At 41.1% G+C, this 17,909-nt stretch overlaps 2 protein-coding genes across 5 annotated transcripts; both read left to right on the top strand.

Annotated features, from left to right (window-relative positions):
* The first annotated feature begins 528 nt into the window (after positions 1-528).
* On the top strand, positions 529-5,904 carry LOC104925534 (inositol-trisphosphate 3-kinase B-like). The gene is made up of 7 exons (XM_010739179.3): positions 529-1,808; positions 3,052-3,136; positions 3,304-3,517; positions 3,897-4,101; positions 4,228-4,329; positions 4,834-4,905; positions 5,018-5,904. Exons 1-7 carry the CDS (start codon positions 897-899, stop codon positions 5,285-5,287), a joined length of 1,860 nt encoding a protein of 619 aa, XP_010737481.3. The 5' UTR covers positions 529-896; the 3' UTR covers positions 5,288-5,904.
* Positions 5,905-6,272: 368 nt separating this feature from the next.
* nxf1a (nuclear RNA export factor 1a) lies at positions 6,273-17,229 on the top strand. Of its 4 annotated transcripts, XM_019253534.2 has the most exons (23): positions 6,273-6,390; positions 6,600-6,703; positions 8,852-8,911; positions 9,404-9,602; positions 10,104-10,269; positions 10,357-10,440; positions 10,671-10,775; positions 11,004-11,084; positions 11,329-11,398; positions 11,719-11,807; positions 11,889-11,996; positions 12,110-12,219; positions 14,560-14,596; positions 14,764-14,832; positions 15,046-15,101; positions 15,303-15,410; positions 15,644-15,702; positions 15,807-15,922; positions 16,020-16,062; positions 16,164-16,242; positions 16,448-16,630; positions 16,724-16,784; positions 16,876-17,229. In XM_019253534.2, the coding sequence occupies exons 2-23, from the start codon at positions 6,634-6,636 to the stop codon at positions 16,912-16,914; spliced, it is 1,992 nt and encodes a 663-aa protein (XP_019109079.1). In that variant the 5' UTR covers positions 6,273-6,390; positions 6,600-6,633; the 3' UTR covers positions 16,915-17,229. The 4 variants fall into 4 exon arrangements, with proteins under 4 accessions (XP_019109079.1, XP_027136678.1, XP_027136672.1 ...); XM_027280877.1 differs by lacking the exon at positions 8,852-8,911; XM_027280871.1 differs by lacking the exons at positions 6,273-6,390; positions 6,600-6,703 and adding an exon at positions 8,252-8,306.
* The last annotated feature ends 680 nt before the right edge of the window (positions 17,230-17,909 follow it).

The following is a 17,909-nucleotide window of genomic DNA, read 5'->3' as shown; positions in this document are numbered from 1 at the left end:
ATGTTTTTGTTTTTGTCTGTCAGTCAACATAAACAGGGCAGTGCTGATTGTGTGAGTGCACAGCCAATCTGTCTTTGTGTTTGTCTTGATTTGTGATGAAAAGTGCTGTTATGAAATACATAAAATTGTTATTGTGAAATAAAAATGGAAAGTACATGCACAAAAATATTGCAAAATGTTAAACACTAACTGATCGCACTTGCTGTTTTCCTGTTCCAGCTAAATGTGAAATTGTGGCGCTGTTTAACATAAAAACGTTAAATTACTTGCACATATTTCTTAACTATGCAAAAACATCTTAAATTGGCTGACTGTGTGGAGAATGTAATTATTTGGCTGCAAAGCGATTCAAAAGCACATTCTGTTTAATCGTTGCAATAAAACCTGTTAAAAATTGTTCATCAGACTATTCGTTTAATCATCTGTGTAGTCAGAAAACACCGCCCTAAAACAGTTAACCCACAATGTACACACTCATATTTGGAGGGAGGACACCTTACTCTATTTCCACCCTGCTATCTGACACAGCCACATCTGTCATTCCTGGATCTCCTCTTGGCTTGTCGCTCTTGTTGGCTAGATGAAGCTTTGGAAACTGAATAACGTCACTGCATGCAAAATAAGTACCAGCAGGGAGATCAACAGAGGGATGTAGCTCGGTGAAAGGCACAGGGCTTTCTATAACAGACAGCTGGAAGACACAGGTAAGGTAAGGTAAGTTAGACATGTGATCATTTGCAGTTTTATGTCTGTTTGTGAGATTTTAAGAAAGCTTAGAAATACTGAGGCCATGTTGCAGTGACTTTTAGACATGTAAATGCACTTCCTCAAACATATTCAAAACTGTACATCTCTTGTAAACATTTCCTTGTTTTGTGAAAGCACATGGTGGACCCATGGAGCAGTTAAACCACCTGCGCTCCACTCTGGAAACAAAGATGGACATAACAGACGAAAACCACATGGACGAAATGAAGATGGAGATAGAGACCAATCAAACTGTGGATAATGACTTTTCTGCTGGACTATACGACGAGACACACAAACAGCTGACAATCAGTGAAAGGCCTTTCAGCAGCTGCAGGAAGGTCAGAGTGAGATCCAGACCTACACTTCAGTCAACCAAAAGTTTCCCCCCTTACAGTCAGTGCATAGGTGGACTCGGAGGGGACGAAGAGCAGGACAATGTGCTCAATTCAGAGTTCAGCACCACTCAAGATCCCTCTCTCATAAATAACGATATGATGAGGGATGATGGGAATGAGGTGGTTCATGGCACAGAAAGAAAAGAAGACTTTGAGATGAATGCAAGATGTACAAGGAATGACATGAAGGCAAAATGGAGGATGAGGAGGAGGGAGAGGTTAGGAGATGGCTACAAAGTTGATCCGGACGGATGGGAGAGCGCAAGGTGGAGCGGGAAAAGAAGGGTCGAAGAGACTGAAAGAGAGAGGAAGCATGATGACAAGCAAAGGGAAGGGGGCACAAACGGGGAGCGGAAACACTGCAAAGGTAGAAACTTGAGTTTGGAGATAGAGAGAAAGGAAGAAGTGAAGGATGAGGAGTTGAAGAGATCTCCAAATTCAGCAGCGGAGGGAGAGAACAAAGGGAGACGGAAGACCCCAAGGGATGAAGAGGCTGAGGAGCTGCCGGGAATAAGAGAGATCCCACATCCAATCCTCTCCAAACTTTTGTACTCCTCATCCTCCACCTCCTCCTGCTCCTCCATAAACCTCTCCTCAGCAGAGAGTGATGAGGTCTTCAGCGAAGGAGAGGATGCTGGCTCAAAGAGGAGGACATTCAGGAAGGTGAGAATGACAAAAATAAACGCATAATGAATGGATACAGTTTAAAACATAAATTTTCTCCTCTGCCACCACCTCCTCTTGGTGTTTGCTATCCCTGTGTATGCTTACATGACACATATGCATGTGGTTGATCTGGTTTTCCACGGAAGAGGCTTAAAACTATGTTTCTTAACTGTTCTTTGCACCTGTAGTCCTGGTGATTTGCATAGGCTTGAAAGAGGACTTTGACAAGGTCAGATTTGAATGCCGTTTGCATGCTGCTGCTGCTGCTGCAACAGATATGAGAGCACAGGGGAGCACACAGTGGGAGGAGGGCTGGGGAGTAGATTTTTTTAATGTAGTCAGCATTTTACACTGTCAGGAACTGCAAGAAGTCTGAATAAAAGAGTTCTACAGAATTAGAAAATCAGAGAAACAGACCATATATGTGACCAAAAAAAGTCATATTTAGGAAGCAATTATCATAGACAAAATGTCTATTTTCAAAAACAAACAAACAGCGTCTAAAGTGAGCATGCTCGGGCTCACTGTTTGTTTTTTTCAGCGGCCATGCCTGTGTTTGGTGCCAGCTGTTTTATGTCTATACAAAACAGATCATTGTTGTCACATGAGCATACTCCCATTACAGGTTTTGAAATGAGAGTTGTTTCTACTGTATAATTTGCCAACTTATGTCTCTCAATCTGCTATATATTGTCAGAGGCTGATGGGCTTTAATGATATAGTTTATCACATCACACATTATATTTAATCCAAACAAATGCCATCCACAGACCTTTTCCACAGCAGACATCTCAGAGAAAGAACAGCACCAGTGTAAATAATAAAACTAATGATGGCTGAACTGATCATCTGTGCTTCTCCTACTCTGACAACTTCTGCTTTCATCTGCTGTGAAAAAAGGCCTGCAGACTGTAGAAGGACTGGAAAATGGGTTTAGCAGACGCTAACAATCACACAAGACTCTCTAAATGTGAGATCCCAGTGTACTTCTGAGCCCACATGAGGAGGTGGTGCTGTCAATATTAGGTCAGCAGAGTGGCTGTTGCCTCGCAGTAACAAAGTAATAGCTTGGGCTTTTCCACATGCATGCAGACATTCAGGTTTAAGTGAACTGGAATTTCTGACTAGCCTGCAGGTGAATGTCTTTGTCTGTATGTTTTACACACACTGACGCACAAGCATACATGTTTGCCTTGCATGAAGATAGCAACATTTAGGCTGCTTTTCTCTTGTGCCTCAGTGCCGCTCCTGGAAAACTTACCTGACCATGATGCACTGGTCTCTGCGGCGGCAGAGCTCCTGGATCCAGCTGGCTGGACATCAAGGTATGTGTGTTCCAGTTCATCCACACACTGCTGTGATGAAAGTCTATGAATTAAACTAACCACTCACATGTTCACATAATATCATTGCTGCTGTGTTAGACCACTGCACAGTTTGAGTTTGTTCAGAAACAATCAGAAGATGTCCTTGCTGTCTTTGATGTCACCAGGAAACTTCCAGCTGAGTGACGGAGGGGAGGTGTTGAAACTATACAGTGAAGTGGAGGCGAAGTGCCTGGACTCCCTTATGAGAGACCAGTTGAAACCCTTTGTCCCGCAGTACCATGGCCTGGTCACCAGGGGGGAGGACCGCTACATCCGCCTGGAGGACTTGCTGAGTGGTCTGAGGAAACCAGTCATCATGGACTGCAAGATGGGAGTTAGGTTGGTGTACATATAATTAGGTGATGGACTGCAGTTGTGCTATATGGTAATAGAGAGCTGAAAACTTGTGTAAGTGCAGCAGTAAAAAGGTGTGAAAGGTAAGAATTATTTGACATTTATCTATACATCCATCACAGCTCTTTAATAACTCACTCTATGACTGTAAAATATAAATGTTGCTGCATGGCATGGATTTCATCTGGTCTTGAGGTTCAGTCATGATGCTATATTGGGGATGTAATTCACAGAGGACTTTCATTTCAATAAATTCCCCAGAAGCTCAGTGTTTCCCAACCTTTTTCCTTAAGAGACGACTTTTAAACGGATGACCCCTGACTAAGTGACACAAACAATAATAACATAAGAGTTTCCTCCTCAGGACATACCAGGAGGAGGAACTGACCAAAGCCCGGGTCAAAGAAGTCCTGCGGAGTGACATGTACCAGAAGATGGTGAAAATAGACCCGTCTGCTCCATCAGCAGAAGAACATGCACAAAAAGCGGTGACCAAATGGCGATACCTTCAGTGGAGGGATACAACCAGTTCTACATCCACACTGGGCTTCAGGATAGAGGGCATTATGGTAAGGGTAAAGGCCAGTAAATACACTGCATAAGTCATGTTTACCCCAAAAATATCTAAATTGTTTTCTACAAGTTTTCAAATGTGCCACACCGACACTGTCGTCTTTCTTTTCTCTGTGAGTCAGATGGAAGACGGCAGCATCCAGCGGGACTTCGGGAAAATTCGAACTTCAGCTCAGGTCACAGAGGCGTTGCTTTACTTCACCAGGAGTCAGCGGGACATCCTGGTCAGTTCAATGTTAGTTACATTACACCAGCCTTTCTTTAGAAAACATGTCCTCCATCATATTTTGATTTTTTTATTATCATTATTATTATTTTGATTTGCAATACAAGAATGACTAAACTGTATGAAAACAGACTCAAATAAACTTAAATAAAAATGTGATTTGTTCAGTTTTAGTCTGTCTTAAGTTGCAACTCTGTTGGTGAAGTGAAGAAATGATCAGGCCATAGTTATACATGATCAATGCACTGATGCCTGCTGTGCATATCTAAAGACAGTTATCCATGTGTACACAAAGCTACCAACCCTCCATGCAGTCTTTAAAAACATTTAAATGAGGATTAAATAAAAACCCTCCAGCATGAGACTGTGGGGCCGTAAACAGATTACCTGTCATTTCTTCATCCGTTGTGCTCTCTCCTTGGTTCATAACATTCATTCATCTTTTTCTCTGTGATGTGTGCACTATTTGTTGAACTCTAACTCTACCCGTCTGTGTTCTCAGAAAGCGTACCACACTAGACTCCTCGCCCTGAACGATGCACTCAAGAATTCACAATTTTTCGGGACCCATGAGGTTTGTTTACACGCAGAGAGTAATCTAAGGTTTTCTTGCTGCTTCACTTTACATTCACTTCATCCTTGCTTCTTATAATAAATCTATTATTTTTTATTTTTGTCCTGATCAGGTGATTGGCAGCTCGCTTCTCTTTGTGCATGACCACAGCAGCAAGGCCAATGTGTGGATGATAGACTTTGGGAAGACAACCCCCGTCCCCAACACGAGCAAGCTCCTACACAATATCCCGTGGGCTGAGGGGAGCAGAGAGGATGGCTACCTCATCGGTCTGACCTCCCTCATCACTTCTCTGAGCCAGGCTATCAATGTGGCCTCCTGGCAGCAAGAGGACAGCTGTGGAGAGGAAACGAGTGTTAAATACACTGAGGGTTGTGGTTGAGACGCCTCATAAACAGCACTGAAATTCAGGATCAGGTGGACAAAAGGGCTGCTGTTACACTTTGAACTGTTGCCTTCATTAACTTGAAGAGACAGAGGAGGGTTTGTTTTAGGGAATTTGACTACACAGGCTGAAGAGAGCGAGGGAATTCAAATAATTCAGCTAAAATCCATAGAAATATTCTGTCACTGTCTAAATACAGTAACAGTGGAGATGTTGTTTTGTTACAAAGACAGGTTTAAAAGACTTTATTTTCTAATTCCTTTTTTCTATCATTCATAAAGGACCCAAAGACTCTTTACCTCCTGATTCTTTCTCACCAACACCTTTTCTTTTTTAAAGATATATTTTGGGTTTGTGTATCTGCAGGTCAAAACATATTATATCCCACACTTTATACACACTTAAATATTAAATTATAGTGGAAATCCCAGATTTTCCAGAGATACCAACTGGGTGAATGTGGTGGAAATGTGTATAAAATGATGCAAAAAACATGCAGAGGAGAATATATTCATGTACATAGCACACTGTATAGCTTCAAAGAACAGCTGTTGAACATGCTTAATGACATAATGTAATACATTTTGGCTTGCTCTTTGACCGTTTCACTATTAAAAGTTATTCTGACAATATCATTTAGCTGTGCATTTAAAACAAAACAAGAAATTAGCAGTACTCTACACACTCAAGGTTAAAGGGTTCAATATATATATATTATATATATCTCTATATATAATATAGTAATATATCTATATATATATATATATATATATATATTGTCAGCTTACAGAAGGGGGTGAAGATGGTGTGTATGGTGGGTTATGTTGGGTTTGCAGAGGGAGAGATGTACAGGACAACGATGATGACATGCGGGATCTCTCAGCAGCAGGTAAACAAGGTGCAATGTGCCTGGATATGTCTCCCATCTCGGCAGTGTTAGACGTGAAGCTGTGTTGAGTCGGTTGACACCTGTCCACCAGGTGGCGCCATGCTGTTCGTGCTGCAGGCAGCGCGCGGTACGGACTGACTCACTGACAGCATCAGGATTACAGACAGAGACACCCGGTAACATTGTTATCATCATACGAAATACTGCAAAGGTAAAAAAATGAATTAATCAGTAAATATTTTAGTGTTGTGTCTGTGAGTTTAGCTCGATGCTCCGCCGTGCTAACTAACAGCTAACTGTAGCTAGCTGACGTCTGGCTAACTTTCGCTAGCCACAACGTGACTTAGCATCACAGAGCACGTGGAGCTGTTGTTGTTGTTTTTTATTTATGTTCATTTAACAACAACTAAACTCCGACAGCTTTACTCAGGGTGGAGGTTGAAGGGTTATCTGCATGGACCGTGTGACTTTCTGTCAGAGAAGCTACCCTAACCTAGCTGTGGTGGCACGTGTGGTGCACGATGGTAAGTTTAATTAATTAATTAAACTTCATTAAGTACATGTAGCTGCAGTTTGGACACATTTCACTGACAGGTTCAAATGTACACTGACCACAAGAGGTCTGCTGGTAGTTTAAGTGTTGAACGTTTGAAATTAAACAAGTGTTGCTAATTAGTTTAATGAACGCGGGCAGGCTGCACGTGACTGCTGAGTCACTGTTTATGTTCAAGTTGAGCTTCAACTCTGAAGACTGTGGCACAATAAGTCTGTATTATTTAGTAGTGATAGTCTCTTATGGCAGTAAAACACATTAATTAAACAGTTAACATTTAATGTCGTTTTATAAATGAGATTAAATAATGAATAATAAATGCCTGGAATCAATGGACACCCCCAAACATATCGTAACATTATTATTATTGTTATTATTTCTGTCAATATTGTTCAGCCCTGACTGTCTTAGATCAGTATTAAAGTGGATTTATTAAGGAGGATTATTAACATCTGGTCAGGGCAGCAGCTGAGCAAAAAATGTCAATTTGATTTAAAAAGCCTCAGTAAATAGAAGACTGGAACTGTTTTTACAATATTACACAAAAGCAATGCGACTGTTTTATTTTAGTAATCTATCTAAAAATGAAGGTGAATACATTTCACAGCAAGGTGTTTCGGAAGAAGTTAAGTAGCATCAGTGCAGAAATAATGTTAAGCATGCATCAGATTAATTACATATGCACGTGTCTTATTATACATTATTAAGTTTAAGAGACTCGAGGTAATTTCCAAATTCAAAGATTAGTACTTCAAAAAGTTGGCAAAGAGATGATATGATGATATAATTCTATTATATAGATCATTAGATCATTACATGTATTAAACCTAGAGCACTAAGGTTAAAATGAGTAACACCATCACTACCCGATATAATATCCCGGATAAAATACAGTTTTCATCAATTTATGTAATTTATGTAATATGCAATATCACATAAAATAAAAAATAAAAAAGGTACCATGGTGGGCCCTTTTAAAAAGGCGGCAAAATTATTGAAATATCAGGTAATCCTTAACGAAAAATTTCCAAACAAAATAAAAATAATGGAGCTGGGAACTTGTTCTTCGGTCCACCCATTCCTGACTCACTATCACTTGCCTCTTGAAAAACCATAGATGGGAGGAGGGAAACAAACATTAATGACATCAGTGAGCAGCAACTCAGACAGCAGCAACACAATGAAAATCACATGACAAGAACCGTGCGGGTGAAAATCAATAAGATGCTTTTTATTTTTATTTTTAGTGTATCAAATACACTTAAATAAATATCCAGAATGCTGAACTGTATTGTGAATAAAATGTGACTCAACGTCTATAAATGAGACATCACACATGTCTGCTCTTTAATAACCGTTGATAAAATTTAATCAGTTTAACCGTTTAACGTTAGCCGTTATGTCTCCAACGGACGAGCCTTCCAAACAAAGCGGTGTCTCTATAAACACAATCTATTTTTTTAATATATATATATCTCAATCATAATTAGTCTGTGTAACGTCGATGAGTAAGTTAAGTGATCAGACATTAGTTATGCTCTGTCGTCGATGTGAACGGTGCAGAAAGCCTCCAGGTAGGCTAACTATAGCTCATATTAGTCCGCGCTGCGTTAAACGCACTTTTATGTTCTGTTGCGTTTGTTTACTCTTCTCTGTTGTTATGTTTATGGTTTACTCTTCTGTGTTGTGTTATGTTTGTTTGTTTTTTGTTTACTCTTGTATGTTGTGTGAGTTGTTTTGTTCCGGTCTCCCGCCCCGTGTGCTCTTGTTAACCCGGAAGGGAAGGTGTTCATTTCCGCGGTCAGGAGAAGCTAAAGCTAAGCTATCGGCTCGCTAACAAACAGCTGCTCGGTCACATCGTGCTCCTCTTTGTTTCCGCCTCCGAACCACCTGGGATGTTGCAGCTTCTTTTAAAATCCAGCGTTTGTGCTTCGTGAAAGAGGCTTACGAGTCATCGACACGTATATTTTAAACCCAGAGCTTTGTGTTTTTTTTTTGTTTGTTATCTAACACTAATTTAGAAACATGGCGGATGGCGGACATTACTACAACGGTAAGAAAGCCTGTTGTCCTCAGCTGTAACCTCACTGACTGTGCTGCTTGTAATGTTTTTGTCCAGACCGTGGAGACTTTATGGTGAGCAGAGAGGTCAGAAGCACTGGTTACATTGCCCAAGGAGGTAAAATGATATCTTGCCCCCAGGAGGTCTGCATGTTTCTTTAAAGATAAAAGTGTCGGTTATCTATTATAGTACCAGTCAATGTGCTATAGTCTTAAGACAGAGTCTAGTGAATACAGCTACTGCAGAGGTCAATAGGGAGAGGTACTCGAGCACGTTGGCGTGTTTCCTGTCTCAGCATGAATGCCCTGTATAAAGATGAATATAAGCTACATTTTGAAAGACACATAAGTAACTTAATGTTGAGTTTTATTAATGTTCTTTAAAGATTTACTATGAGACAGGTCATTTAAGATATGTAGGGTTAGTTTTACAAATACATAACGTTATACAGCAAGCAGTAAGATGTCAGTGTGTCATCATGGTGCGTTGTATTTAGTATGTTTTGCTCTAATCTTATTATTTATATACTGCCGGAGTTGTATAACTTCGTTCTGACTTGATGCAATGCGATAAAGTCAGATTTTTAAAAAACTCTGTCCCGTTTTTCAGAGCACGATGACAGAACTGCACCACAGTTTCGCAATCGTAAAGACAGAGGCCCCCACAAGGGTCGGTCGTATGACAGGTCCCGCAGAGGCCGCCAACGGGGAGGCTTTGGAGGACCTGGACCGCGGTCTAGGCTGGATGATACCGATGGGGATGTAACTATGAGTGACAACTCTCAGGACAACAGCTCCCAGCACAGATAGTAAGTGTGGCCGACTGAACACGTACATTTGCATACATTTACCAACAGAAGTGAAACAGTGAAAGTGTTTTGAGCTCAGTCGAGCAGTGTTAATTTCAGCAGCTATTTCAGATTTAGTCTTTTTGGATTAAATTTTTTTTTAGTTTTATCACATTTTAGTTGTTTTTTTTAAATCCTTCACTTCAGCAGACTCCTGTTGGTGAAAAGTCAGCTTTAAGTCTGTGTTTTCTCTTTTTTATCTCGAGTGTTTATGTGTACAGTGCACATATGTCTTTATGTTAATGCCTGGATCTTCTCACTACTGTGGGCAAAAGAAAAGCGTGCCCTGGAAAGCTTCTGGCTGCTCCCAGCATCAGAATCAGCTCCTTGTAGAGCACCGAGGTGCTCAGTTATGACAGGGCTACTATAATACTTGGTGGTTTTCTGGGTTAGGTTCGAGTCGGGAGGTGCAAGAAGACTAGAAGACATTGTTTCAACATGGCCTTGTTTTGTCTTCTTCAGCAACCCATATGGTGATCGACCTTTTCGGAAAGGAGGAGATGGACGGTTTGACAAAGACCGGCGACAAGGCAAAGGAGGCGGTAGAGGAGGTGGTTTTAGAGCAGACAGAGGTGGAGGAGGCGGTCGTGGAGGAGTGAAAGCCCGATCAGGCTGGTACAAAGTAACGGTGTGTATTGATGGTCATCACAGGGTATTCATAATTGTACCTTGTAACCTGTTAAACAAGAACATGTTTTACTTGTCTCTTTGACAGATACCACATGGAAGAAAATATGACAAGAAATGGTTATTGACAGCTCTTCAGAACATCTGTTCAGTTACCTACACACCTGTACAGGTGAGGTCTGAGCGTGAGCTTCCACTCCTGTGCTTTTATTTATATTTGCATTATGGATCTTACATTTTAATATCATACACAGTATGTTGAGTTCTAATAAAGCACATGTGTTAAAATGGTAACACATGTGCTTTATTTTTTTCCCTTGCCTGCTGATTTAAAAATAGAAATCTCTGTGGGTACCAGCTTTGTGTGTTTGAATTTTGTTTATGTCTCTCCCTTCTGTCCAGTACCACGTTGACCATAACAGGGCCCATTTCTTTCTGGATGATTCATCTGCTGCCAATGCCTTGCACAAATGCTCTCACAAGATCACAGATGCAGATGGTTATAAGGTATGTTGGTGTAGTGGAAATTTCTCTCATATTGCTGCACAAAGTTTGTCTTCACTTATCTCATATGTATCATTAGACACTGCAAGCTCATTAAGTTTTTATCCTATCCCCTTTACAACCAATACTTGTATGTGTGTATATATAATGAATCGCCACAATACAACAATCTAAAACTTAATATGTGTATGGTATACCTCTCTCATGCCACCTAATGTTTGTCTTTTCAAGGTGGAAGTGCATGTCAACCCCAGTGCTCCACCATCCTTCCTGCTCTCTGACTTGAAGCCTGAACACTTGGAGCACCTGAAGGTGAGCTGTTTTTGTCACTTTAAAATCAGTGTGTTATATCTGCAGACACTGTGCGTCCTCTTCCAGAGTCTGACATGTTTCAGCAGCCCTGAGCCCAAAACAGACAAACTAAATGTTGAGTCTAGATTGTCCTTACCTTTCACCCTTTAATCCATAACGATTAATCGGAGCAAGTTTCTATTAATGACAATTGTTTTTGTTGTTCAGATGAGGCCTCTCATGCCGACTGTATTATCTTTCACAGCAATGCATGGCAAAACGCTTTGATGGCTCCCAGCAAGCTCTGGACCTGAACAACATCCGAACAGACCCAGGTAATTACAGTACACCCTCACACACACACAAATCGTTTGTATGATATATTATTGAACACAGATTGAACCAGCATCTGACAGTACATACTGGACCAGCTGTTCTGGTTGTTGCTGCTAATTATCTGTCACTGGAATGTTGTTTTACGTTGAGGATTCAATAGATGGTGCAGGCAATCTAGTGATGAAACAGAGCTTTTATTTTATTACTTACTATTAGTTACTGTCACTGAAAATGCTGAAAATCTGTTTTCAATGTTACATTTTTTTTTTCTTGGTTTAGCATTTTGAGAGCCTGTTTTTGTTTTTTTTGTGTGTGACAGACCTGGTGTCCCAAAACATTGAAGTCATCTTGAACAGGAAGACAAACATGGAAGCTGTCATCAAAATCATTGAAGGAAACATTCCAGAGGTAAAACGCAGCGCATGTTTTTGATGTTGGTTGAAATGTAGTTGCTTTCTGGTCAAACTGAAAGTGTCTGTCTCTTGCCAGCTGACGAGCTTAAACCTGAGTAACAACCGCATTCACAAACTGGATGAGCTCGCTGAATTGGTTACCAAGGTCCCTCATCTGAAGACACTCAACCTTTCCCACAATGAGGTGAAAATGGCTGCACACATGAGAATAATAACCAGGTGTGAATTAGGCCCATACCTGACCTATTTTGACATACTTCTCACAACAACTTGTTCTGTCCCTGTGTGGCTGTCTAGCTGAAGTCAGACCGGGAGCTGGACAAGTTGAAAGGCCTGAAGTTGGTGGAGCTGTGGCTGAACAGGAACCCTCTGTGTGACCTCTTCAAGGATCAGGCCTCGTACATCAGGTCAGTCGGCGAGTTTGGGGGGTGAAATGAGAAGACTTAATGGAGGAGACACAGCAGTGTGATTGTTTGTGTGTGAGTAGGGGTGTCCAGGAGCCTTTCCTTAGCAACAAACATGCAGCAGTGTGCTATAGAAGATCGTCCCTTTTGTTAGTGTAAAACACGGGAACTATAACTAAACCCACTTCCCCAGCAGCCGAACTTTTGGAGCAAGCAGAGGCACAACATGTAATTTGTTCAAATGAATACACTTTATGATTATTTCCTTTTCACGCCACGAACTAAACATTTCTTACTTCCAGAAGTTGCCGTGAGGACGTCTACCCACAATGCAGTTCCACATTTTTCCTTTCAGATTACTTTTTCTCCACACAGTTTGAACAGACATATCCTCACTGTGAGTTATTCAGCTTCTCTGTGGGGCATCCTGTCAAGCTTTGTTCTGTTTTATGGTTTTCAGTGATGCTGTACCCAGCACTCCCCTGCTGACATCTTGATTAGTTATCTCATAAGCTGCTGTAAAACACCATCACACTGCTGATGAGATATAACTCTGAGAAGAAGCACTTTAAAAAAAAAAAAAGAAGACATTTCTCATGACAACCGTCTAAAACAATTTACTGTGAACTGCTTTCAAAAAATATGAATCCAAATCAATCTCTTGAGCAGTACTGTAAAACAACTGTAGGTTGTTTATTGGAGAGAGGGCAATCCACGGTTGCCTCGACAAATGTTTGGATGAAACAAAGAAATTCCGAAGATTTTCTCTCACCTCGTGCACCCTTGCCCACTCGGCCCCCTGTATCAGGCGAGTATGGAAGGCTGGATAGCCCATGACGGGTAAGATCCCACCTCGAAACCCTGGGACAACCTAAGGCAGGCACAGTCACGATTACTCCGCCTCAGTCCCCGTGAGCTCTGACTCGCCGAGAAGAACTTGTGAAGAAGGGACTCGACAGGAAAAGCTGCTGGGCTGAGGTGAAGGGGAATACGTGTCATTATCAATGACCAAAGCTGAGCCAAAGAGAAAAAGCAGTCTGTCTCTTCCACTAAGTTGGTTCTGTTCAGCCTAAGACAGGCCTCTGCTGTTCAGTGAATGACGTGGAGAGTTTGGCAAATACCCTTAACTAACTTCTGAAGGAAATATGTTCTGAACTGAAAATTGAAGTTCAGTTTTGCCTGAAATAAGTCAAATGGAGAAAAAGTGAAAACGCCTCTTCCAGTTTGTGATGGCTGTGATCAGTACAAAAGCTCAACCATTAAGCAGAGAGAGCAGAGTAAAGATTTATCACACAAGTCGAATGCTTAATTATTTCCCAACCCCTCTTTAATTAGAGGTTTGGGGCCCAAATTGAACTTGATCATTTAAAAACCTACAGCACGAACTCCAACTAGTGCATGAAGACTCATCTCTTCAGAATTGATGGTGACTATGAGATAGTTGACTGATAACTGCTTTGTTTGTGCAGCGGAGAGGCTATAGGATGGATGGTGGGACTGCTGGGTTCAGTTCACTTTGAGGCCAACTGTCCTTTTTGTCCAGCTCTCTCCTTAGGTTGCCTTTCTCTGCTGAATTATGGGCGCACACAACAACAACAACATTCGCTTACATGATGAATATCAATTGATGCTTAATGAATCTTCTTGTCCTAGCATTTGTGTGGACTTCACTTTATATTTTTATACCTAGGCCCTGTTTTCCTGTTTTGTTTCTTGATGTTGAAATGTTCCCCAGCATCTTGGCCCAAGTTTGGGGGGGGGGGGGCTAACGCGAGACTGGCGATAACCACCTGTCTCCCCACCAATGCGTATCGTCTTCATTTAACTAAGCCACGGTGGATGTTTTTACTGGTTTGCAGGGCAGTCTGGTAGATCGTGAGTCTCTGCATGTTTGTATGTGTGTGTTTGTAGATGAGTGCGTTTATGTTGCTTCCTCATGTCAGATCTGTGTATATCTCCATAATGGGGAAGAGGGTGAGTATACCTGCTGGTAAGTACAATGTGGGGTGGGAGGATTGTAGAAGGGCACAGCCTGAAACTGAAGGGAGGATAAAGAAGTCTATGATAGTCCATTTGTGGATCTACTTGTATGCAAGGGTCAAACCCCTACAGTATCCCCTGCACTACATTTTGTGTATCCATGTATTTATACCTGACTGTGTTCTCCCAAATGTTCTGGACAGTGTAACTTAAAATTACATCAACTGAAAGACACAAAATGACATTAAGGGGGTCGGCAGGTGTGACTGACAGTGGTATGTACAGTAATGAGCATGATTTATCTGTACACGAGGAGGTTTGTGGTGATAACTTTCCTGCTCTTGATTTTTCTTCCTGTACCAGTGCTGTGCGGCAGAGGTTTCCCCGGCTCCTGAAACTGGTAAGTGGATCTGTTGACACTCCACCGTTTCGATCCTCTTCAGCCTATGTGGCTTTTTTATGTATTAGTACATTAAAGTTTTGTAAATTAAGTCTGTGAAATACATTTTCAGTATGTATTTGTAGTCAAATCATACTTTCTCTCTCTCTCTGGTGATTTCTTTTTAGGATGGTAATGACCTCCCTGCACCCATTGGATTCGATGTGGAAACGCCCACCACTATCCCTCCCTGCAAGGTTATTTATTTTACCTCGTGGTTGTATAGTTTTATTTAAGAAGACATTCAAGTTGTTTTCTGGTGTGTATTCAGCTCTCCAAGATGTTAATTTCTTGAGCCATTCATTTCAGAGCCGTACGTTCAAGCTCTCATTCTCCTTCAGGTGAAAGCCTCAAGACAATTATTGTCTCTTTTATGTACCTGACAAATGTTTTTCCAATCAACACTGCAGGGCAGCTGTTTCGGCTCCGACGAAATCAAGGCCATCATCCTTCGGTTCTTGCAACAGTAAGTTTGTAGCTTTTATGTAGAGAATCTTTTCACATCAATCAGTTGATAAGTGCCTGTTTTCCAGGGTTAATGTGGCCAAATTATTGACTGATTAACCAGGACTGCTTTTTATAGAACCCAGTTCCACAAAAGGGATTGTGGGCAAGGAAGGATCTCAGAGACGTACACAAGAAAACTAACTAAATGACTGTGTTGCAGGTACTACAGCATATATGACTCCGGGGACAGACAGCCACTCCTGGATGCTTACCATGATGGAGCATCATTATCTCTTACAACACCTTACTCCACCCAGAACCCCTCTAGGTAAGAACACGCACAAAATACCCACAGAAATTTTACAATACTGATTAACACATGAACAGACGTGAGAGGTGTACAGTTTTAAAGCATTTCTACGATTAGACTTTTATCAAGTCATTAATTTAAAAGATGTTTGCGTAGCTCCACCCATCATTGCCTGCTCTCTGAGCTTACCACCCACCTGAGTCTCGATTGTATTCACATTGAGTCCGTCTGTCCCTCTCCTCTGGTTTTAGGAGCAGCCTCGGAGAGTATCACAAAGACAGTCGAAACCTGAAGAGGCTCAAAGACTCCAGTGAGTTTCATTGCATAGTGCGTCACAGCATCTGAGTTGTTGACACTGAATATTTGTGTGATTCGAGATTTCTCCTTGTGTTTCTCCCTTTTTGCCTCTTTTAGCAATACGGTTTCGGCTTCTGAAGCACACACGACTGAACGTTGTGGCATTCCTTAACGAGTTGCCCAAAACTCAGCACGACATCGCCTCCTTTACTGTTGATGTAAACACCTACACCGTGAGTTCATGTTTCTTCGTCATCCAGCACTTCTCTTTACACTTTTTCGTTTCACTGTGAATCATTTCTCTGTGTTAATACTGTTTTCTGTTTACAGAACACACTACTATCATTCACAGTCAGTGGAGTCTTCAAAGAAGGTGAGTTGTTTGGTTGTCATGATTTTAAATCTTTGATCTCACCCACAACGATACGAGTGGTGGTGTTTTTATTGATAATTTGTGTCGTATCCATTTTTCAGTTGCAGTGGATGGTAAATCTAGAGAGTCCACCATGGCCTTCTCTCGAGTTTTCATCACAGTCCCAGCAGGAAATACTGGGTGAGTGTAGTAAACTCCCAATGGTTTGTATCATCTTCCTGTTGTCCCTCACATTTTCCCACAGGAAAAGGAAACGGTACTAAATTAACAGTTGTGGGTCTTTAAGATATGTGCACTGCATTGGCTTTAGCTAGGTAAGGAAGAAGTTCAGCTCCTTGAAACAGTCAAATCTTATTGTCTGTCTACTGTGTTCCTTTTGTGCCAGTCTGTGCATCGTGAATGACCAACTTTTTATCCGGATGGCCACAACAGAGGAGATCCGCAGAGCCTTTGTTGCTCCCGCCCCAACTCCATCTTCCAGCCCTGTCCCCACCCTCACTGCACCGCAGCAGGAGATGCTCACAGCGTTCTCACAGAAGTCTGGCATGAACCTGGAATGGTCCCAGAAGTGAGTCTCGTTCTGTGCTTGTTGTGTTGGTAGTAAATTCTGACAATGTGTATACTTACTTTAAAATTCCTGAACACTTATTCTTTGACTCAGGTGTCTGCAAGACAATGAATGGGATTTCAACAGAGCGGCACAAATTTTCACCCAGTTGAAGGTAACATTATTTCAACTCTGTACATCTCCATGAAAGTGGGATCATTCCTTTACAGCGGGGCCCTAACATGCTTGTTCCTCTCTCTTTCCAGACGGAAGGCAAGATCCCAGACGTTGCATTCATAAAATGAAGAGTTGAACCATCATGCTTCTGTGAAATAAAATCTGCAGTAATTTTATTTATGTATTTTGTTTTATCCTTTATTCTTCTTGAACATAATAGAGATCAAGTTGTTACTTCCGCAACTTGTGTAAACCGTTTTAACAGCCAAATGTCAGCTGTTTGACCTAGAGACCTATGATGTTTTCGGTCGTCATTGTTACCCTTTGATTTTTGTATAGAAATCACTACGTTTTCATAGGAATAAAGACAAATGGCTAGTAGTTTATCTTGTGTTCCCATTGATTTGCTGTATTGTTTAATAATAAAATATTTTGTTACAGAACTGATACCTTTCACTTCAGCTACCATAAGAACAAAATGTTGACCCTGGTCATTCTTGACAATGGAAATAATAGTTTTCCTGACCTGCTCAGCCCCCCCCAGAAAACAATCCAGCAACCAGATTTTTCTGGAGCGTTCAACCACTTCTCATGAAGTTAGATATTTGTCTCATAGTATAGCATAAAGATATTAATTATATAGAGCTGTTATATTGCTGATAGAGAAACTCCAGATAAACTCATCTACCTGACCTGTCTTAAAAGGAAAAATTGATCAGTGTCCCATTAAAATGTGACAAGTTTGTTCCACATTATATCCCCAGTGTGAGATCAATAAAGTCCCATATACAATATTTCCATTATAACATGTTATAATGTCATGAATGTAGAGCCAGTTTTTGGTCTGTCGGTTCTGGGCTTCTGTAGAAACAAAGCGGTTCAACGTGGCAGACTGTTGAAGAGGACCCGTTCCCTCTATAGTTACAAGAAGTTATTTCTTAGATAACATAAACATAACAATTCATATTTACAGGGGATTATACACTAATGACAACATAGTTGTGAATATTCCATTTCTGTCAGTAGATCCCCTTTAAATGTTACACACTGGACCTTTTTAAAACGTTTTATGTTATAACAAAAAGTCATAGTTATAATTCAGTCAGAAAGATATATATATATA

This window comes from Larimichthys crocea, chromosome I, assembly GCF_000972845.2.
Source record: "Larimichthys crocea isolate SSNF chromosome I, L_crocea_2.0, whole genome shotgun sequence".
Taxonomy (NCBI): domain Eukaryota; kingdom Metazoa; phylum Chordata; class Actinopteri; family Sciaenidae; genus Larimichthys; species Larimichthys crocea.
The sequence above is the reverse complement of the archived record's forward strand: the minus strand, read 5'-3'. Positions and strand labels throughout refer to the sequence as shown.